Raw genomic sequence first — 23,325 nt, 5'->3', positions numbered from 1 at the left:
AGACGAGAAACATCTCGACCTGACGATATTTCCACTACAAGGGGAAATTCAACTACTTCCGGTTAGCATCCCGGGCGAGCCTGCTCCTCCTTCTCCTTCTCCTGGCAACCCTACCACAGGTCACCATGGTTACTAATGTGTCACGTGACTAGCAACATAAACAATTTTCCAGTGAGCTAACGTTCGTAAGTAAGCTAAGTAAGCTAACCGTGCTCCATTGGATCAACAGTGTTTTTCACTTGTTTTAAGCTAAACGCTGAGATGGGAGTGCAATGGCGGTATTTACTCCTTGTGTGTCGGACTTTACGATAGTTTCTGAGAGTGGAGCATCATGTCGAGGAGGGAAAAAGACGTGTACGGTTGAGAAATGGAGAGCTGTCCCGATCCGCTGAGCTGAAAAATGGGAGCAAGCGCTTCACTGTCGCTCTGTGTAAGTTAAGAAGATGTAGGAGCTCCTATCTTGTTATATTCTTCGATATTTTTGAGCATATTAATCGATTTACACATTGTGTAGGGTGGTATTGTCTGCTATTATAAGCTATTTCCCTTTAAATTTTCTTATATTCAAGCAACTTCGCTCAAAAATAACAGCTAACTGTTGGAGGTTGGGGGATATAACCCCCCTTAACGATAACGTTTGCCACATTTTGTTGGCTTTACTATTTAACTGCACATTCATTCTTAAACGAGTCTTTTTCTCGAGGAAATATGCCATTATATCTTGGCTAAGTGTATAATGCCAAGCAGCTAACGTTGTCTTGACACAGCAAGGATCGATGAACCCCAATTAAAGGTACACTTAGAGAGTGTGGTTGAAGAAATAGAACAATCTTCATTGACTTATTTATCATACTTTTTTACTTTGTTTATATTTGGCGAACACTGCAAGCTTTCTAGCTTCAAACTGTGTTCTGGGGCCCTTATTTTCCTCTGAGAGCGTATTATTACCTCATTAATTTTGTAAATATTAAAATTCTGAGTTCCTAAACTGCCCAGTGCCCCTTTAATGTAACGAGGTAGACACCTCTAGGTCACATTTAAGTACATAACATAAGGGTTCAAGATTATCTCTAACTACTTTTCTACCTCTGGTCATCCTGGAAAGTGTTTATAATAAGTTGAGAATGGAGCGGTTTGATTTCTGTATTTGAGTCTTGCTGCTGCATGTCATCTTTACATGCAGAACGACGCATCTTCAGTGAGAATCCTGAGGCCCAGTGCTAAGGTCAGCCCAGAGCCCATTGTTCCCACCCTGGATTCAGAGCCTGAACTGGTCACCAGGTGTGTGTTTGGTGTTGCCTTGGAAAAACTGAGAGAAGATGGGCAGATGGTCCGCGGAATACCCAATGTGCTAAGGGACATGGTGGAGTTCCTGGATAAGAATGGTAAGTTAGCTACATCGTTGAGACTACTCCTCTGCTTTCCTTTCATTCGTTTTTATCCTATTGATTCCTCCTTCCTTCTCTCTTATTCCTTTCTTTCTTTCTGAATATGCAGTACTTCCTCAGATGTTGTGGCGTACTGATATGGAATGCTAAAGGACATGTTGTTGGGAGTTTGTCATTTTTTAAATAAATGATGTCTAATTATTTCAAACTATTTCATTATAATTCTGCGTGTTAATTATTTTTGTATGTCAAAGTTTTTGTTTATTGTTTATTGATTGGTTAGTTTTTCTGCTTTATGTGTGTGCTTCTTGTCTTTTTAAATGTTTTCCTAATTATCCTTTATTAGTTATTATTATTGTTTCTTTCTCTGTAAGACTTCTTGACCTCTGAGGGCTTCTTGACCTCTTCTGACAAATCTCTTATCTTTTCATTATTTGATTTTATGTGATCTTGTGTGTGTGCAAATAAATAAATAAATAAATATGTCTACTGACTGTACTGTGTGTTTCCTTATCGTAGGAATGCAGTACAGAGGTCTGTTCCGGCTTTGCGGCTCAGTGGTGCGGACCAGGCAGCTGAGGCAGCGCTGGGACAGTGGAGAGAGAGTTGACATGGAGCGAGATGAGCAAGACGTCCCCACTGTGGCCTCGCTACTCAAACTCTTCCTGCGGGAGCTGCCCACCCCCGTAGTTCCTGAACCCCAGCGCAAACAGTTGGTTCTATGCCTCACAGGTACTAAGAAATCATGAATTATGGCATTGAAGAATCAAATTTCACTAACCTTTTCATAAGACATAATTACATTATATCTGTTATTGGCATTCCTTAATTTTGAGCAGATTTGCCGTTAATGTGTAGGATACCTCTGAACCCCATTTAAGAGCTACAGTAGGGAACCTGTCAGTCTAGAGCTGTTCACAAGCGTCTGTTTGCCTGAAGTATCCCTTAGCGGAAGGTCGAATCTCTCATGCATTCATCATCAATGCTTTGTAGCCATTCCTGCTTTCTGACCTTTGTCTGAAGAAAGATGAGGAAAGAGAGCAAGTCCTAAAGAACGATATATTCGTGAGGCTAAGGTAATATAGACAGTGTAACCTTAGAGTGGTAATTCAGGACAACAACATTAACAAAACAATCCATCATAATTGCTATACAGTCAGTTTAATAAATCAATATTGATCAAAGGTTAACACTGAATTTTATCGCGACAGACATGTTATATTGTTATGCACAATATAAACGTATGTCTCGCAGCTGTAGATTTAAGGTCAAATGACTATGCCAGTATGAGAACTTGTGGCATGGTTAACTATCTTAAAACAGTTTTAAGGAGCAGTGCCAGTTTGTCTCGGTATGTTTTAAATCTGCACAATTAATTTAAATATTATCAAAATCCCAATAATGGCCAAGTGCAATATCAAAATTGCAAGAAGCTCCAATTAATTGTTAACGGCAACACGTGTGTTAAAACAGTACTGTAGTGCAGAGATGCCATGGCCAACAAATCTTGTTCTCCAGATGTAAGAAAACGTGTTTGTTTGGTAAAGATAAGTTCCGTCATTGTGATTTAAATTTCCCTACTAATCGTTAATCATGTGGGCCTAATATGTCTCCAACTCTCCATCACTTGTGCTTCTGTAACAGGGAACGACTATTTGTGTAGACATCAACAGTAGACACAGCTAGAGCTTCAAGTATTACTTAATGTTGATTGTTCTTTAAGTAACCAATTAATTATTTACTCAATAGAATGCATCAATGACTGACATATGCCCATCCAAAGGGAGGTCTTCATATTAATTATTTAGTGTGGAATTTTATACTATGTGTGATTATGTGTGTGGTTATTTATACCAGGGTTTGGTTCTCTTGGCTGTTTATATTCTTACATTTCAGGCTTTGTTTAAAACCAAAAAGTGCTAATCCAGTATGTAAACAAACCAACTAACACAAACCTGAGGCTGGTGATGTACTGTATATCCACACAAAACCGAAGACTAGTGATTGAAGTGCACGTAAATAAAAACAATCTTTTGATTTTTCACCTATTTTTTAGGATATGCAGATGAAGCAGAGATGAACCAGTCTCTGAGAGAAAACCTTTTCCACCTCCCTGATGACAACCTTGTTATTTTGTCTTACCTCATCCACTTCCTGTCCAGAGTGGCGGCTCACAGCCAATCAAATCACATGCCTGTGGAAAATCTGGCAACCATCTTTGGGCCTTGTATATTCCAGTAAGTTGCTGTTGTTATTGCCGCATTTAAATCTTCTCCAGACCTGTCCTCCTGTGCAGACATTTTAGTGACTTGTTACTGTATAACTTTAAGAAAGATGGCTCTGCTGTACACCCATTTTGAAATGTTGGTTTTCACACTTAGTTTTGAAGAGAGACACATCTGGAAAGTATTCTCTAAAAGTATGGTCAAGAACAATCTAGAGTTCAACACACGAGAGCACAGATGTTTTGTCACTCTTCGAGCTCATCTTTGTCATACCAAGACGTAAACAATAAAACACTATGTCTGTTTGTCATGAGAGCAACCTCCTAAGTGTCTGACCCAATCCACCAGCCTAAGCAGCTGTGTGTCTGCTCCATTTTTCCACAGCTGCACTACTACTTTGAGGGTGGAGTCGGGTTTGTCACCAAGGAAATGGGTGTGGATTGTGGTTGATAACGTAGGGCATGGCACGCAAAAAGACAGATACAGATACAGCAGATGTCATCAGGATCTCTCCCGTCCTGTTTACACAACTCAGACATCACTGTAAACAAACACACACTCCAGGGACACACTTATAGCTTGACTTGTGTTCAGCGTCTGCCACACTGGAAACGTGATGATATTCAGTCAACATCCTTTCACATGATCTTCCATCACATGATCTCTCAGTCTCATCCTTGTCAACCCTGTTGTCTCTACAAGTTAAAGACACGGCAGTGGAATGTGGATTCAGTTACGCTGTAAAGTTCAGCACGTGACGGGAAAATGTCAGATGATTACAGCTAGGGGAAGACGAGTCGGTTGGGGGATGTGGAGTTGGCGGCAGAGGCTCGGAAAAGTTGGGTGTGGGTTTGGGTTGTGGTAGCTGCTGAGAGTTGGAGAATGTCCTGTATTTTTTTTGTAATCAGAACAACAATTGAGGAAGAGAGGAGTGGTATAATGTTCTTAAGAAAAATGAAAGAAACTAATGAGATACAAGTGCTGAGCATAGCAACTGTTCAGCCTAAAATAGGGGCTTTAAAGTTTAAGTGTATACTTTTTTGTCTGTTTTAACATTTTAAAACATTGCTATGATTTTAAGATTGATATGACAGACAGGGTAGCACATGTTCACACCATGCTGCATGTGCGACAGCATCTTTGGCACTCCCCTCCTGTAACTCATGCATACTTGTCGTCCAAACCTTTTTCTTAACAGCTTTTTGCCCTCTTATGTGTCTGTTACGTAATCCATGTGACTTGCTACTTCTGTCCTGTCATTTCAAACTGACCTTCATCCCATGTAAACACACATCTATTAATACTCACTCTGCTCACATTCTCTTCCCTGGATGTATGCTATGTTAACCTTTACCTAACGTGTGTACATCTGACAAGACCTTAAAAGAAATACCACACAGAATGGATGATGAGAACTTTCCGGTCAGAGGCTCTGTATTGTGAGTGTTAGGACCAGACACTGACCATTTCTCTGATATCAACAAGATGACAATAAGATATATATATTTTTTAAAATTAAAATGTATTTTCCTGGGGTTAGGAATCACCTTTTGGAGTCTGACCGGTTCATTTTCATTCCAGTCCCTCCACTAGATGGCGCACCTTTTCACTCTGTATGTTCCGACACTGAGCAGAGGACAATTCTGAACACACAGTCTGTAGAACATGTGAAAGTGTGTTGTTGTTTCCTCTCTCCTCACTATGCAGTGTTCCAGTGGGACCCAGGATGCTGGAGGAGCAGAGTGTGTGTAACGCCCTGTTGCTCCATCTTATCATACATTCTCAAGTTCTCTTTCCGTTGCCAGCCAAGGAGTCAGTGGCCTCCTCGATTGCCTCCTCCTCACCCCCTCCTCCGACTCTTTCTGCTCTTTCACACTTTGAGGTGAACCATTTTTGTTTTATTTTCTTTAATGTAAATAAGGGCTGCAACTGCAAATTATTTTCATTGTTGATAAATCTGTAGAATATTTCTTTGATTAAATTGATTGATAAGTTGTTTGGTCTATGAAATGTAAGATGACCCACTTTTTGATTATGTTCATATCGCAGTATATGATCATGGCACTTACCAACAAACCAAACTATTTCTCCTGTCCTGAATTACATTTCAAAGACCTGAAAATATTTTCGACGGCTGCAGACTTCAGGAAACATTGTACACCTGTTACATCCATGAAAACAATATTGAATTGTATTCTATGGGGTAGTTAAAAGGTCTTTAAAGGTCTTTGTCTATGATTTGAGGTGTTGTTATTTCTCTATAGTGGCGTCTGTTTATTAACTCTTGTTGTCGTTGGTAGGGACGACCCACTAGTCGTTGTCACTCAGAGCAGAGCCGCGTGGACGAGAGGCTGGGCGGAGAGACCAGGTCAGTCTCAGCGAGGAGTGCGTTGATTAAAACTCAACTCAGCAGGTACTGTCATCACCTCTGCAACAGTGACTTTGTAAACGCACTAGATAGATACAATAGCATTAATTACTTTTGGTCATGCAACTGTTTCAAATCTGTCGTGAAATGTACACAAGCATCTTCCCTTATATATCCTGTACTGTGGGAGTAATTAGGACCTGACCATTTTTCCCTGTATTATTTCACTCTGTGTTCAGCATCGTTTAGTCAGTTGTCAGGTTGATAGTCATATCATTGGTGATAAGCCTGAGACATCATTCGCAGGGAATTAAGGCCAACCTCTGGAGGTCTTCTGCACTCTGTTCGTGAAAGTCACAGTTAGACAAGGTTCAGGCAGGCTTAATCAGATGTTAAAAGAAGAAGTAGAGCAACTTTATGTTGAAGATGTTAAAGACTATTAGACTACAGGCCAGTTATTCCTGTATAGCCTAAGGATGTTTGATCTCTATTCACCAGTGATCCTATGGGGCAGGTGGCAGCATGCTGTAGGCTACAGAGCAACAACTACTAATAGAAACGGTTACAGCCAGTGTCGCTAGTGAACAGGAAACAAGTGCTGTTGCCTGTACAGATGAGTGGCCACTCAGACTAATGGCAAGTAAAAAAAAAAAAAAGCATCACAGTTTGTGTGGAACAATGGCTAACTGGTCCTCCAGACAGAATTTGCATACAGACAGGTCATCTGTTTGCAGGGGGGAACTTTTCCCACTCAGTCCACCGGGCTATTTTCTATTTTTAAATCTTAACCAGTCACCTTGAGGTTGTATTGCAGACACTTAATGACGTTTCATATATTTCTATTTTCGTCCGCCTCCAGTCAGCATGCGACACAGCATTCACGTGCACTCACTGATTACGTTTTTAGCTGTCACCCATTTGTGTGAGTGCAGTGGTGGTGTGTCTGGTGTCTTAATTAGTGTTTGAGTGTGGATGGGAGTTCTGCTTGAAGCTGATAGACCAAAAAAACACTTTGCTGTGGTTATTTTAAGAAGGAATGCATTGTGGTTCTGTATTCCTTGTGATGAAAAAGATCTGTCCTCAGGGGAATTCATATGCGTGCTACAAGGAGGTTTTACCTTGTTATGAATCATTTTCAGTTTAGTGCTAATGTCTCTATATGACCTCCACAAAAACGTTTGGCTATTTTTTTTTTTACAGTTATTCTTAATGCCTTATTGATAAAGACATAGCGTGTGAATGTTGATAACTTTAGCTTTAGCTCAACAAAATTATTGTGTCTGAGTCGCCAAATCTGTTCGCTGTAGGAATAAATGTAACCTAGGTGTATGAACTATGCCAAACTTTACAGTCATTACATTACAGGTTTTAGTCTTACAAAGCTACAAAAAGATCACCTTATCGCTATGTGTCCTGCAGTCAGCTGTGTTTAAAAAAATAATATTATAAAAAATATGTTGAGTGTTTCTCTTACTTGTTCCAGTCTGATCAAGAGTCACAGTCTGGCTATGTGAGAGTACTTCAAAACAAATTTGACGGCCATGGACAGCAACATTGTAGCCAGATGTCAAACTAACCCGACTGTAATCAAACGACCCTCACGTGTAGGTGCAGTTGTGCAAGTCCAACAGATGGCAAGAAATGTGCAGAGCTGGTCTTTCCCAGCTGACATGGAGAAGGATCAGTGGTGGTCCGGGTCATTGCATTCCAGCCGACACAACCCTCTATTTATTTCCACAGCTCACGTTGATACGCACTCAATCCAGCTGCCCACCTGCCAGATGAGGTTTCTCCCTCATCCCACTTTAATGAAGTAGACACTGAGGCAATATCTCCATGTAGAGCAGAGCAAGAAGAGATTCATCCGTATAGGATGTGGAGTTCGGCTCCCTCTGTGGGTGGAGACACTCCTACACACACAGCTACAGCTATAAGAGTCTAAGATTTAAAATCTGTCACACCTGCTGAGGATGAGTGCCAAGTATCTCACTGCTTCCAAGTGTTTATTAGCACTCATAGGGAAAACAAATATCAATCATTTTTCATCTGACAGCCCTCTCAGCCTCATCTTCTTGGCACAGATAAGATTCTGTGTCATTCCAACTGTCTGTTTCTCTCGATCTAATATACAGTATTATCTGTAATCTAAGGCACACTGGTCCAAACCCTGTTTCCTCTATTAATGAGGGTGTGTTTGGTTCTTGTACTTCTGTATTACCCTCACAACAAAAGCAGCAAGACAGAACCAGAACTAGTAGCCACATTTCTCACGGTTCCTTTCTTGAAAATGTCTGTCTTTATTTGACATGTAAAAATATAACAATCGGCTATTTGCCTCCGTACGTCAGACTGGGATTTGATACTGGGATGTTGTGTTCTCTCCAAACATGTCTGACATTTGCATGCTGTTCCGTCTGGCCGTGTTTAGACGTCACAGTCCATATTGATTCTAGTCTAATTATACCTACCGAGGGTTTGATTTCAGAACTTCAGTCGGATTTCTGTCTCACAGCCATGACGCAAGATAATATTTCAGTTTTGATTCTAAGAAAAGGGAAAGAGGGGTTACATGTCAGGTATTTACTTCAATAATACTTTGCAATCAATGTCCCCTTCATGTCAGTCATGTTATGTAATCCCTCTGAAATTCATCATTTTTCAGGTCAAGTCTAGAAATGTAGGTCAACCAGTATATTTAAAAGTTCCTATTATGCTGATTTTCCAGTTCATATTTTTACTTTGGGTGTCAACTGGAAAATGTTTACACAGTTTAATGTAAAAAAAAAACAAACAAATTGGTTTTTTTTTTATTTTTTTACTGTTTTATAATGACAATTGCTGCAGCACCTCCTATCTGAATGCTCCGTTTTAGTGCCTGTCTCTTTAAGCCCCCCTCCAGAAAAACTCTGATTGGTCAGCTTTCACAGGCCTTCACTAGCAGCTCCGCCGATTTTTGCAAAGATGGGGCTGCTGGGGACATTGCTGAGGACGATGACTGTATAGTTGTGACATCACAACCTTACAGAGGTCCTGACGGCTCGTTTAAGGGCACAGTTTCTGAATACGGGCTTGGTGCTTTTCTCTGTGGACTGAGCATTTTGGTATTTCCACAGTGTTCATATAGCACCTAGACCTGCTTTATAATCAAAAAAGATACGGCAATCTCACTTTTTACATTATCTGATCATTAATATACTAGTGATAGAATATAAAATAAATTATGATCGTGCATGTCAGCCTTTAAACTGATATGTTTGAGTGTGAATTTATGCAGCTGTGTGCAGTTTGTGTGGCCTTTGTTGTCTCAGCCTTTCTGGCCTACTTCAACCTATATTTCAGCTTTAGAACTGGCATTCTTGACCTCAACTATGACTAAGTGCTGCTGTGTCTGTGTCTGCGTATATTTGAGCTTATACGTAAGAGAGAGAGCGAACACGGGTAATTGAAGGGGGCTGGGTCAGCTCTCTGCCTCCGGGTGTCACTCGTGTTGCTGACCATCAAGCACTCTGTGCTCCCTTTTCTTTATGTATCTGGCTTCCTCCGTCCCTCGGGAAGCAGCAAGCTGTTCACTGTCACATGAAATGCCAGACTGCTGTGACATTAGATGCTTTGGCTAAGGATGTTTTCCTGTCTCATCTGCTTCAGCATCTCTGACAACAACCATGGGTCTACAGTCCTCCACAAGTGAGTGAGAAAAAGAAAAGCAGTCTTAGATTGAAGACAGAAATGTAGTTGATTTTTAGCAGGTGGAGATAACATGCTGTTTACCTACAGAGAAATCTGTGGTTTGTGAAGAAACTTTTGCATCTTGCATACGAACTCTACAATGTCTTCATAAAACTTGTAAGTTGTCTACCTCCAAGCAAGCTCTGTTAATATGAAGGATGTTTGAGGAAGGCAAACTTGAAGCAGGGAAGTAATTTGTGTCCAAAGCGCTGGCTTCTGTCTGCTTGGCTCATCTTCTGACTACTAGCCTAAGCAGCTATCATTAGTTTCTCGCTCCTGCTGCACTGACCCATCTGCTGTAGGTTACGGCTCCAGAGTCACACACCGCTTCGAGCAAGTACGTGACCGATGGGCTGTTTTTGGTTCACGTCGCTGCAAATCAGTTGTGCTTGTTTTCTGCTGGGAGCAGCTCATTAGAGTTTCATGAGACGTGTCATAGTCTAGCATTAGATTAAAGACCGCTGATTCATGAACGGCTGCATGTTTGTTTTCTAAAGTGCCTGCTGCGACGACAGCGGTTTCTCAGGGATTCATTGTTGGACATTTCAGATTTAAGTCATGTTGACATAGACAGATTGATGTGCTTAAAATCCATTGTTTGTAGACTTTACATGTACCCTATGGATGTTAACATAACATGGGTAAATATAAGTTTCATTTTAATGCTACTCTCAAAATATTGGTGCAAGATTCTACTGCTTGGTTGTATTATATTTATTCTTTATCTGTCAGTATCTTTATGTCTTGTCAGCCTCGATGTTCTCACTTCCTCTTCCGAGTCTAACTCTTCCTTTTCATTGTTTGCTCATTTCATTGCATTGTCACCTTTTCTCTCTCTCTTTTAATGTTGTTGTACATTTAGTTTTTGTTGTTTATTCCTCCTTCTGTGCCAGGGAAACAAAGAAATCTCCATTATAAAGAATGAACTGTTTGAATTAATTTCAGCTTTTTGAAAGAGCACAGATTCAATCTGACAAATTTATGCTACAACCTTTAATGATTTCATTCAGTTTTTTTTCAGCTAATAGCTTCAAAAGCCTTTTCAACAGGTTGTACAATTATTTACTCAATGATAAGTATTTTTCTGTACTTGCATAACCAAACTGATAGCTTGGATGTCAGGAAGCCAGTACCTCATGAATATGCCAGTGCAAAATTGATTTGACACAACAGATAAACATTGGTCACTGCCATCTGTGAATTTCATCATCATGATTGCTGACAGCCTGAAAACAGTAAACGAGGGGAATTACATTTGCTTTTAAACACTGGACTGTCTTTTTAGCTTGCCCATTTAGTCTCCAGGAAAAACCCCCAAAATCTATTTATTAAGAATGTATTCAATGTAATGAATTCTTGCAAGAACCTGATAAAGGACAACATCTCCTCCTGTGTGTGCACCCTGTCCATCTCTCTCTCTCTCTCTCTCTCTCACTCTCTCTCTCTCTCTCTGTATCCCTGCAGTCCTGACACACTGGCGCAGGGTTGTGAAACCAGCTCTGACGTCAGCACTGACATTCAGAAGCTGATTCCAGACCAGGAAACTCTGGAGGAGAGCAGTAACAGTACAGAGGCCACTGACTCGGGGTCAGAGCACCACCTGCACCAGAGCCAGCTATCCCAAAGCGACCGGGGAGAGCCACACGATTTGGAGCTTACCCTGAAAGGGTGAGGGATGCTTTGGTTTGATTTTTTTCACGCACAGATGACGTTTACCACATTTAATGATTTGACAGCTTGACAGCAGTGTCGTATCCGTTCACATCATTTGGGGAGGATAAGAAACATTTTGCCCCTTCACTTCCCCCTCTAGTCCTTCTCAAAACTCAAATGTACACACAGCAAATATTTAGTAAATCTGAACTCATCTACAGTTTAATGAGTGTCGTCTTCATCAACAGGATTTTTTCACAACACAAGATGCTACCATTCACTTCTATGTCAAAGGAAAAAGAGGAGGAGGAAGTAGACGAGGTGGAAAGTAGAACGACTCCTTCATCCATCGTAGAGGACTGTTCAACGGTGTGCTTTGTTGATAATCTCTCAGATTTCATTTCTTCATTTCATTCTTTGTTTTGTGTCTACTTTCATGTTTGTCTCTCTCTCCTTTTCCTTAAGCCCATAATATGTGTCTCCATCTGATAGCACTCAACATCTTTAGCTGGAGCTTTCATCCAGTGACAACTGTTTCTGTGATCTTTGAATTTTTTTAAAGATTTAAAATGAAAAAAAAAAGTGGTATGTCTAAAAAAAGGTGCAGTCATTTGCTGCCTCCTGTGTGTGCTCCAAAAAACCTTTTGTGGTTTGTGTAGTCTACAAATGATTTAACAAAGACAGAAACAATTATGCTGTTGGTGTTTAAAGTGGAAAATCCTGTAGTTCATTGTTGGACTGAAATTGTTTTTTCAGGCTTCCACAGATGCAGGCAACACTTCATTTATTCCAGACAGCTTCGTAGCGAAAACACAGACTCAGCACAAAGAGAGGTGAGAGGAGAGATTTCAGCATGAGGACAACACAAGATGACATTTTGTGTTTTGCTCCTTTGTTTCTGCTTTGCTTTGTTTTCACAGCTCTGAATTTGGTTCACTGGTTCCCACAAAAATACAGGCACTTTTTTGAATCAGTTTTTTGAAATTTAACTGAGATTCAAATGTAAGCCAGAGAGAGGAGCCATCATCCGTTTGTACTTTTGGAGCAGTTGGGATTTAATTTTATCTGATTCCTTCTGCTACAGTTGTTTTTGTCCCTTTGCTCCCTCTCGGCTCAGCTCATCTTTCAGCCCTGCAGTAGGTTGAGAAGTAGGTTATCGGAGCAACACGCTGCTCACAGTCATGGTTCTGATATGATTCCAGTCCAAATAACACTGTTTTGCCACAGGGGCACACTAGCTAGATTAGGCCGACCGAGAGTGGTGGCAGGCTGACTTTTGTGTTAGCGCTGGCTGCACGGAGCCACAGGACAAGTCATCTCAGTTATGCCTCGTTAGTATCGGACATGAATAAGCCCTAACCTTAATGCTGCCTGGCATCAAAACTACCCACAGTGCTGGGAATTGGAGCCTGTAAGGAGATTAATACAGTATTGATTATGAATACAGACAGAGCATGTGTATCAACGTCACATGGACTGTAGACAGGATATAATGAGGTTGTTGTTGTTTTGGTAGCAAAATTATATAACATTTGTCTGGTGTTGACAGAATGTTGTTTTTCAGCATGCAGTGCAATGTGGAGGATCAGGCAGAAGACAGAACCAAAGTGTCCAAGCTGAAGGTAAACTCACCTTTTGTTAAGCATATGGCGGCCATCCCGAAATTATTTCCACAGGCTCCCATTTAAATTAAAGCCAGTCTGTGATAGCCAGGACTGAGAGTTGTAGCCTCGGGCTCACAAGCTAGCAAATGTTATGCACATTGTAAAGAAGGCCAACTACTGACGGTGCTTTTAAGTCAGTTCATCTGAAAAGTTTATAAGTGACATAGATTCCCTGTAGAGGACAGAGGGAACATATTTAACGTGTGTGTTGCTACTCTGCGAAAACTAAAATCTTACTAAGTTGAAATATTTCACTAGATATAAGACTGACACAATCACCTAGACAGTAGAGATGGGAATCACAGGGTTACTCACAATCTGTATGTACCAGGTTACCAAATTACAAGAAGATTTTGTTAAGCAGTAGCCAACAAGTCAACTTTAATTAGCTTTAAGGGTTCTAGGTTGGATGATAACAATGATTGAAACTGTTATCCTGGGACAGTGTTTAAAAAATCTTTTAAGAAGAATTATATATTGGTCTTTCCTTGGTCTTTTTTTTAGCTTTACCTGAAAAACTAACTGTCATTGCAACTTCCATTTTTGCATGAACGTGAGTATGTGCGTGTGTGGCCGCGCTCGTGCGTATCAGTAAATGGGCTCCGGGAATGAGTCTTCATCAGTGCGTATGCTGTCTGTGTCTTCAGGGCAGAGGAGGAGGAGGAGGAGGAGGAGGAGGAGGAGGAGGGTGTAGCGGTTCTCCTGACGGACACAGTGATTGCAGAGGCAGGAACAACAGCCATGACGTAAGTTCTCCGTCCCTGCAGCCTTTTTTGATTAACACTTTCTTTAGGATGAGGGTATCTATGACAACAAGATCTCTGATACCTCCAGTGAATGTGTGCTTGTGCGCTCGTGTGTTTAAGTGCACACCTGTGTGTGTATTGCTAGGTGTGAGCTTGTTTGCCTGTGGGTGTTTGCTTCATTAACGACAGCCTCGCTCTGTCTCCTCCCTTCTATCCCTCCACCTCCTCTGTGTGACGCACAAAGCTGCGTTTTTTTCTGTTGTTTTTTTTTTTTATGAATGAACTGAGGAGGGTGAGACAGGAGAAACCGAGCCCCTATCGGCTGCTTCTGCTGCTGCTGTTGGTGATGATGCTGAGAATGATGTCAGAGCATGGAAAAGGCAAGGAAAAAATGCTCTGAACCCAATTGTCTTCGGCGCAGCTTGTTTTTTGGCACCATCAGAATTTGATGCATATACACCTCCACACACTCACTCCTGCAGAGGCGAACGGTTTCGTGACTCCCTGCAGCTCCATCAAATAGACTCCTTCGCTCAGTCTGACAACGTTGCCTTGGAAACGCCTCGTCATATACCTTCTCTCCTCCCTTGCACACACACACCTACACCACACGCACCGACAGGAGCGGCATTCCCGCCGCCCCCCTTCCTTCCAAGCATGATGAATAATCCATGTGGAGGCAGTTCAGCAGCAGAGGTGCCGGGAATGCCAGTCAGAGGGAAAACCATGTGGATTTAGCACCCCTCAAACTGTAGATGTGGGGTTCACAGCGATAGCACTAATGGGATTACTGTGTGTTGCTCATCAGGGATCCTACGCTGGATGCTGATGCACGTTAGGAATCTGACTCACTGACTGTCTAAAGTCAGCTGGATCGTGGTCTTGCTGATTGAATCCCTTCCTTGCTGAGTAGTTTCTTATCGCACAGAGATGAGAGAAGAGAGACAGCGAAGTCTGTTTTTGCGTGCCTGAAGATATGTACCACCTCACATATGATGCTGTTGATGACCAATGCTTTTGTAACTGACTGGAAATCTGAAGAAAGGCTTGCTGTTTTCTTTTCTTTTTTTTTTAGAAGTTCCTTTTACTTCAGCCACCCCCGAAAGAGCTGTAGTCTACCTTTTGACTCATTCCTTTCTCGGGAACACGAGGCAACCACTCATCTCACCTCATCCTACAACTCTCTGCCCAACCACGCTTCAGTGCTGCAATATTTCTTTTTATAGGAGATACTGAAATGGTTTTAAAGGCTTTCCCAAGCAGCTGAAAACTCTCCACGCGAACACCAACACATCACTCGGGGACACTGCTCCTGTACCTGCACGCTTGCATCCCTGAAGCCATGTTCTGCTTCTGTTTCCAGAGCCCTTCCCTCAAGCTACAAGCCCTGGAGGCTGACTTGGGACCTCTGCCTCCACCAGGAGAACCCCAATCTCGGGAGAACCTACCTGCCCAGCAACAGCCTCTTTCTGCTGAAAAGCAGAGCCTGTTTTTGACCCACAGGCTGCCTCTCCAGTTGCCACCGTCACCACCAGCTCAGGAGCAGCAGACCGTCGACTCATCACAGCTGGGTAAGAGAATGGCAATGAATTTCTGATATGCAGAAATGACAATATTCAAGTTTCTGAGCCTCTAGTGTTAAATATTTATTTGGAAGGAAAAGGAAAATGATGTAGAAGTTGTAAAAGCACACTGCCAATGACTTCTTTTGAATATTCAGGGAATTCTGTTATCTAAAGCATCCCACAGTCATCCAGCACGGGGGGTCTCATTGAGAATCAAATCCGTTCCCCTGTCAGCGCATGTATACAGCGTTAGTGCCTTTATTTGTAGTATATGCTGTAATTCATCATCTGTTTTGACTCAGAGCCCCCTCCTAGCTGCTGTAATTCCCCTGATGCTTGTTTAATAACAGTCAATAAATCTTGACAGCAAGCTATGAGCTCCATCATTTCCCAGAGCTGGGTGTGTCTTTTCTAGATAAGGTACGATGCTGTTGCCGTTGCATCCTCGCGCAACCGCCTGTGACGTGAGAAACTAGTACATATATTTTATAATATGTAGTATTTTTCTTATCTACACAGTAATTCAATGAATGTATACATGTTTTTCTTGCAGTCCTCCTTTGTTGTGATGTTTTGATCTGGCTAAACCTGACAAGAAGCCATTGTTTTTTTTTTTACCACAGAGATTATATCTGCTCAGAATGAAAAATCAATCAGATGTCTTGTTTACTGTAGTAGTCACAGACAGACAATTTTTTTTCTCTGGGAAGATGTTACATATGAGTATCTTGAAAAGGAAAGAGCTTCTTCCTTATTCCATATTTCTTGTTCCCTCCTTTGAACTCTCTTTTTGTCGCATCTAACCTCCTTTATTAAGTCCAATGAAAATGACATTCACAATATAAAAAATATGACAGATTTTGAATTAATTTTGTCTTCTCTCTCTCTTCCAGTACAAACCCCATCCCCTCTTTCTCCAAAGTCCAGTCTGGCCTTCTCCACTGCCGTTCTTTCCGAGGGGATTTCAGGAAATGGCAGTCTGTCGAGCCCACCGGGCCCACACACCAGCCCGCTCCTCTCCCATTTTATGACGACTGACTGCCCGGTTCCCTCACCGCGCTGCCCCAACCTCAGTCATAGCCTGCGCTACAACCTTGACCCTGATGCAGCGCCTTCTCCACCGTGCTCACAGCACATACGCATGTAAGATAACCGTTTCTTCACTAACTTTGAGAATAGTGACTCACGGATGTCTCAGATTTGATTTTCTGGCTGTCTTGCTCTGCCTCAGATGAGAGGTGTTTTGAAAATATCACAGAGCTATTAATGTACGGATGCAGAGTGGAGTGTTTCTACCATGTTAAGCAATCATTAAAAAGTTTATTTCTGTCTTCAGGGCTCGCAGCAGTGTCCATACAGAGCCAGACGAGGGCTCTGTGTCCATCTCCACGCTTAACAGACACATTCACACCCTGAGGAAGAGGATCAGGCGCTTTGAGGAGCGGTTTGAACAGGAGAAGCACTACAAGGTGAGGGAGGAAATCTTAGCTGCTCATCAGCTGGATTCCCTTGACTCGTGATTGGATTGGGAGTCACCGACTCAGTTTTGTCTTTTTCCAAAGCTGATAACCAGCTCTCACAGAGCCATGAGAGGGATTTTTATTTTTTTTATTTTATTTTTATGGTACATGTGCATGTCTGGCTGTGTATGAATGAGTTACATTTACATTCTGTAATGATGCCGTGGATGCTAACCTTGAACATCATGCTAGAGTGAATTACTCCCTCTGCTGGTGCATTGGAAAAATGACATTTGTTACACAATTGACCCTTGGCCGGGTGGTTAATGAACAGAACTAAATAATATTGGTAAAGTTAGAACCCACCGAGACGTAGAATGAGAAACAAAGTTCCAAGTACTGCATGAAAGAGACTGGCCTCTGTTCAGTCAGTGATATGAGTTTTTTCCTTTCAGCCGGCCCACAACGACAAGACAGCTCATCCAGAGGTCGCCAGGCTGATGAAGGAGCTCATCAAGAGTCGCAAGCAGCTCAGAGGTCAGTTACAGAACCATAAATCATAACCATAAATTACAGTGGTGGAAGAAGGTAGCCTGCCCTAAATGAATTTAAAGGTTAAGGTTAAGGTTAGGGTTGTTAATAGTGATCCATCAATGTACAAGTTCAATTTACTTTTATTTTTTTCTGATTGAGGTGGAGGAAATTTTTTATCTGTATTCCTTTTTTGGAATATTCTCTAATCTTTGTTTTTTGTGAAATATTACAGACCTCTTTGGGCCTCAAATAGTTATTCAAATGAAAACATCTGAGAGGTTTAGAGGGGAAAATCGATCTTCAAGAAGGCCTTGCTGTTTTCTTTCTTTTTTTTTTTTTAGAAGTTCCTTTTACTTCAGCCACCCCCGAAAGAGCTGTAGTCTACCTTTTGACTCATTCCTTTCTCAGGAGCACGAGGCAACCACTCATCTCACCTCATCCTACAACTCTCTGCCCAACCACACTTCAGTGCTGCAATATTTCTTTTTATAGGAGATACTGAAATGTTTTTTTTTTTATGATAAATTTTTTTGTGAATAAAGTCGAAACGCAGAGAAGACATGCCAAAATTGTATTTCGACTTTCTTCTCAACATTTCAACTTTATTCACGAAAAACATATTTGGACTTTATTCTCACGGTTCAACTTTATTCACGAAAAACATATTTGGACTTTATTCTCACGGTTCAACTTTATTCACAAATTATTTATTTTATATGTAGATAAATATATTTTTTTTCTGATCTTCTGTCCTCTTTTAGAGCTGAAGCTGAGACAATCAGATGAAGTGGGGCTGAGGGGACAGGGAGGCAACAATATGGACCAGAAGGAGGCAGCACTTACAGGGACGGAGCTGCAACAGCTCAACAACAACAGCAACACCAAACCAAATGTGGAAGAAACGGTCAACACAATAGCAAACCGACTGAAGGAAAGACGACGAGAGCTGGGCCTGCCTGAAAGCGTTAAGGTCAGGGCTGCAGAACTGCTCACAGATATTCAAATGTGGGTTTTGTGAGTCCCTGAGAAGGAGGATATCTGTTCACAGTTTTTCATCATCTGTTTTCATGTGCAGGAGATGTCCCATTTCCAGATGACTATGGAGAAAACCAGCCTGCAGAAGTGTTTGCTCTACTATGAGAGTCTGCACGGACGACCGGTAAGACCAGTCTGGATGTGTTCATTCTTGTTGTTGTGTTTGATTACGACTTTTGTCCAACCAACAGTCCAAAACCCAAAGACTCTTCATTTACTAGCACTAATGACAGAGAAAAGGTGCAAATTCTGTAGCTTGAAGAGAAATGTTTGACATTGTTGCTTGAAATAATGACTGAAACGATTAATGATAACAAAGTTGCTTCTGTATGTCCCTTTCTCTCCGCGTGTCTTCAGAGTACCAGGCAGGAGCGGACTCTGATGAAACCTTTCTACGATCGCTACCGCCTCCTCAAGCAGCTGCTGCATTCCTCTGCTGTTGCAACAGTCATCACGACCATAGTGAGTAAACATCTGATGCTGAATACTGAATTTTAAATGAGAGGTGGTTGTCTTGTAGAGAGAGATGGGATCTCTAGATTTACCCAAATTCAACTGTATATCCGTCATGTGTGTAAAACTAACCTTGGTCCATACAAGAGTTTCATTCTACTGCCCTCTGGTGGTCAGATATAAGAGTTACACCAACATATTGTGAAACAATAATTCACCCAAAATAAATAACAGGGCAGATAATGATGACACTTTTCACTAATATTCAAGGCGAGTTGGTATGGGCAGATGTTTACAATGACAGATTGTAAACTCAGTGTGTGTATGTGTGTTTATACATGAACAGGAGGAGGAGGAGGGCTCTGATGAAGATCGTCCAAAACAGCGAAGCCCCAGACAGCAGCCGCTCTGGCTGACGACCCCGAGAAGTCTGTCTCCAGAGGAGTCGTTGCACCTGCCCTCGCTAGAAATGTCTGAAACACCTCTGGTGTCCCCGCTGGACGAGGTGAAGGGTCTTCAGCCACAGATCATCACCATGGCAACAATTCATGAAGCTTCCAGGTACAGCTTGTGTGACGCTGCATGTGTGTGGACTCATTTTTGCTTTAAACAACAGTGTGAGGACATTTCTGTTGTGTGAGGACTTTTTGTCTATGATGGCATTTCCAATATTTAACACTTGGGAGGAATTACAGGAAAATCATTTTTTCACATTCCTTTTTGTTCAATTCTTTCGCCAGACAAGAATTACTAGATCACTTCAGGACGGCGCGATCAGAGAAGCACAGACTCCATCAAGCACTCCGAGAGTTCGAGGAGCATTTCTACAGGCAGACTGGCAGGTGAGGGACACACACAAACACAAACACAAACAACACACACCGCACAACCAGACTACTTGGCTTTTTCAGTTTTATTTTGTCTTTTAATAAACTTGGAACATTTGGTTTTCAACAATGCCTCGTGAAAAACAAAGAAAAAAACATCCACAAAAGAAAGTCCATCGTAATGGTACGACCGTGTAATGCACACCCACTTAACGTTAATACAGCACAGAGAGCTCAGGAAAGAGACGAAGAGATAGACAGGTTTTTTTTGCTCTGAACTGTACACATCCTTTCTACTGTACATGTTAGTCCTCCAAAGTAAATACAGTAAGTTTCTGATTACAATACACACTGTACAAAGCTATCTGAGTAAGGCAACATAGGGACTATCAACCAGTTATGGAAGCTGCTGCAGGTTGCTTGTAACTACTGTTAAAAGTTTTGCCTTTTGTTTGCATCTTTTTTTTCATGTGTTGTTAACAGGGCTTGTCAAAAGGAGGACCGTGGGCCGATGGCGGAGGAGTACTGCCAGTACAAGAACCTCAAAGCGAAGCTCCGTCTACTGGAGGCCCTGCTCAGTAAACAACAGGACTCAACCAAGAGCAGTTGAGTGAACTCACAGTGGGATCAAACTTAACAGGACTCGGATCGTTTTCTGAAAAAAATCAGGTTGTGAAGCCGGTGGTCTTGTTTCATGCCATGCTCATTATGTCGATGCACTTTACATGAAGAAAACTGATGGAAATTGGCCACAGTCTGAATTAAATGCTGGGCAACCGCAGAGTCTTTTTAGTCCCAGAAACACATCCCTTGTCGTCCGTGACGCATCTTATTACAAACCCGATGCAGCAAGTGTATTTAATGTATCACTAATTTATGTGAAGGATGAAGCGCTGTAACAACTTCATGTTAGTTACATATAAGTCTTTTTTTTTTTCTAAGATTACTGTAAGTATATTATTATGGCACCTTTGTTACTTGCTTTTTTTCCTCTGGTGCCAAAATACTATTTTTGGACAGCTTCGTCCATGGTTAATGTGGAAACTGCATTTTCTTCTTTTTTTTCAAAAAGTGCTATCTTGACAAAAAGAAAGGTGTAAGCCTAAATGCTATCAATGAGACAATCCTGTCGTGTTTGTGCATGTCAGTTTTAAGTCCTACATTGTGCTATGATATGCATCGAGAATTTCATAGTTGATCTGAATCGTTCAATTTACATCTTCACCTTGAAAAAATGTGAACGTTGGTGAACGTCGACATTGTAGTGCAAGTTGTATCTGCTGTCCAATTTGTGTTTACCCCCACCCCCATTTTGCCTGTATGAAGTTAATGCCCCCTAAATGCATTTTGTTGACAATGATCAGAGCTTTTGACCTTGTGCACTTCTGGTTTATATAGTTTTCTATATATATATAGATATATATATATGAATGTATCAATAAAAATAAATATTTTTTCACATTTATTCTGCTAAACACAGTTTATGGTTCTACTTTCTTTCTTTCCACTGACTACAACAAAAGAAGAGCGACTGTTGCAGAGAAGGTTGCTACGGTAGAGGTACCAACAGCTGTCAAACTCATGCTGCACAGAACTGCATCATGCTTTTTTTTAAAAGGTTAACAAGTTAACAAGTAGTTCACACTTGGTCATTAAAAGACTTAGTGAATACACATTTCAGAGGCTGTTGCATTAGTACTGTTAAGATTCCACAGCGGTTTCATGTCTGTTTTTTTTTAATACCTTTGGTATAAAGAAAGATGACTCGATGCTGCAGCCCTAGAAACTTGTAGTACCAGTCTGTGCCACTAGTCGAAGGTAAAAAGAAGTCGAACTTGTCTACCGTGGAATGACAAGAAAAACATTTCTAAAACGTCAAACAGTCAAAAGTAACTGGAAACAACAGAATGCTTGTCCACTCAGACAGTGGACGCGTCATTAACAGCATATCAATAATAACAAGGCAAAGGTCATTAACAAAATCTGGGACAACGTATTAAAATAAACACCAGGATATTGAATAGAAGCAGCCCATGTTAGTACAGTTAAAGGGTTTGGTCAGTATGCCAGTGTTCGCTTGCAAGGTGGATGGCTGGAGGATGTGTGATGTTTGTGTCCCAGGATTCGATTGCTCAGTTTCACGTTTGTTTTCAACAACCCTGTTCAGATGAGGAGACGGCGGTGCAGGTGTTTTGGAGTGTCCTCTTTTTTTTTTCTCCACTCTTCTTTGGGAATGATGGTCTCTAGAGAGTACAGAGCGGTGTCAGAGATATGTCGGTGTGCATGTCTGGGAGCCTACTAAAATCTGCTGCTTCATGCATGTGTTGGTCTGCTTCGTCAGTACGTGTGTACTTCCCGTGTGTGCATAGAGGTCAGTCACCTCTAGTCCTTCCCTCCCTCTCCTACATTCGGCCTTTTCTTAGCGTCCCACACTGATGTTGCAGGTCTTGCAGCTGGGGTCCTTCTTGGCGTTTACTGTTGACAGACTCATCAGCTGGTGCCCGCTGATCTCGGCCACGGTGCCCAGCGCCAGGTCTAAAGGCTCCGTGTAGATCACCTCCAGGATGACGTCCTGGGCGTGGTGGAACACCAGACTGCCGCTGGCGTCTTCATCCTGCTTGCAAGTGAGGAATCGGTTGTTGGTGATGTCGAGCGCCGGGAGCCTCTGCTTGCAGAAGTCGTCACCTCTGGAGCCCTTTGGCGCCAGGACCAGGATGACGTAGTGGTAGGCTGTGTACATGCAGTAGAAGTCTCCAAAGTACAGGTTGGTGTCGGGGTTGAAGAGCACGTCAGCACCAACCTCAAAGCGGTGGCGGCCATAGGGGGAGTCCTGCGGAGGCTTGCCCGTGTTGAACTCTGTGTTGCAGCTGAAGAAAATGCCCTCCAGCTTGCCACTGATGGGTGAGCCGTGGCTGCCGCTGTTGTCTTTCACTGACGGCAGCATCCGGTTCTCCTGCGCATCCCTGCAGTTTGGAAAAGAGAGAAGAAGGTTTTCTATGAACAAAAAGCAAACATGAAAACATAAAACATTCATATCCTGAAAATGGCAATGTTGTGACTTGGTGAAGTAATGAGGCCATAGCAACAACAAGCATGGCTGAAGACTGAAAGGCCCGATCACAAAGTCCCCCCAAAGGCCTTAGACTTAGTTGACATCACCTGGTAAGTGCTTGAGTGCGAGAGGCTGCACTCAACCTCCATTTATACCAAAATATTATAAATGGGAAAGCACTTTGCTTCACATCACGCTACCTTGTGGGTTTGGAACTTTTTACCTGACCTTAAAATAAATAGAAAAAAATAAAAAGTAACACAAAAGAAAAAGTAAAAATTGTTGTTTTAGAAGTTTATTACTTCTCACTCTTTAATAAACTGAGTGATTTTAGTGGAGAATTTGTTCTAGAAGATTATGTGAGTAATGATTCAGAAAAAGTTCCGAATGTTGATTAAAAATGAAAAATTGCCTATAGACCAATGAAAGTAATCTGATATTTTTCCTCTGGGAAGCCGGTGTTCAACACCACAATGCTATGAAATGTGTTGCACTACTTAGGATTGGTCTCGTCCTGCCTTGGTCTCGGTCTAAGTCTTGATTCCGTCTCAATACCTCAAATTCTCGGTCATGACTTGGTCTCCATTTAGGTTAGGCTAATCAAGACTGACTCAGGTAAATGTTGCAAA

The 23,325-nt window shown here is 41.8% G+C and overlaps 2 protein-coding genes across 5 annotated transcripts in view; one reads left to right on the top strand and one right to left on the bottom strand.

Annotated features, from left to right (window-relative positions):
- Nucleotides 1–139: 139 nt before the first annotated feature.
- Nucleotides 140–20,293, top strand: LOC115596482 (protein FAM13A-like). 4 transcript variants are annotated; one of them, XM_030441634.1, is made up of 21 exons: nucleotides 140–430; nucleotides 1,184–1,385; nucleotides 1,908–2,120; nucleotides 3,445–3,625; nucleotides 5,321–5,495; nucleotides 5,914–6,026; nucleotides 11,172–11,375; nucleotides 11,609–11,729; nucleotides 12,117–12,193; nucleotides 12,910–12,982; nucleotides 13,672–13,770; nucleotides 15,134–15,341; nucleotides 16,229–16,478; nucleotides 16,672–16,804; nucleotides 17,251–17,332; nucleotides 18,091–18,299; nucleotides 18,405–18,488; nucleotides 18,722–18,826; nucleotides 19,158–19,378; nucleotides 19,558–19,659; nucleotides 20,128–20,293. In XM_030441634.1, exons 1-21 carry the CDS (start codon nucleotides 401–403, stop codon nucleotides 20,252–20,254), a joined length of 3,009 nt encoding a protein of 1,002 aa, XP_030297494.1. In that variant the 5' UTR covers nucleotides 140–400; the 3' UTR covers nucleotides 20,255–20,293. The 4 variants fall into 4 exon arrangements, with proteins under 4 accessions (XP_030297494.1, XP_030297497.1, XP_030297496.1 ...); XM_030441637.1 differs by having other exon boundaries at nucleotides 401–430; nucleotides 5,914–5,981; XM_030441636.1 differs by having other exon boundaries at nucleotides 401–430; nucleotides 12,925–12,982.
- Nucleotides 19,713–23,325, bottom strand: part of phyhiplb (phytanoyl-CoA 2-hydroxylase interacting protein-like b) — a 21,796-nt gene continuing 18,183 nt past the window's right edge. The window contains exon 5 of the mRNA XM_030441638.1: nucleotides 19,713–22,607. Within this exon, the coding sequence (XP_030297498.1) occupies nucleotides 22,064–22,607 (544 nt within the window). The 3' untranslated portion in view covers nucleotides 19,713–22,063. The remainder of the gene's footprint in view (nucleotides 22,608–23,325) is intronic.

Source organism: Sparus aurata, chromosome 15, assembly GCF_900880675.1.
Source record: "Sparus aurata chromosome 15, fSpaAur1.1, whole genome shotgun sequence".
NCBI lineage: Eukaryota > Metazoa > Chordata > Actinopteri > Spariformes > Sparidae > Sparus > Sparus aurata.
The sequence above is the reverse complement of the archived record's forward strand: the minus strand, read 5'-3'. Positions and strand labels throughout refer to the sequence as shown.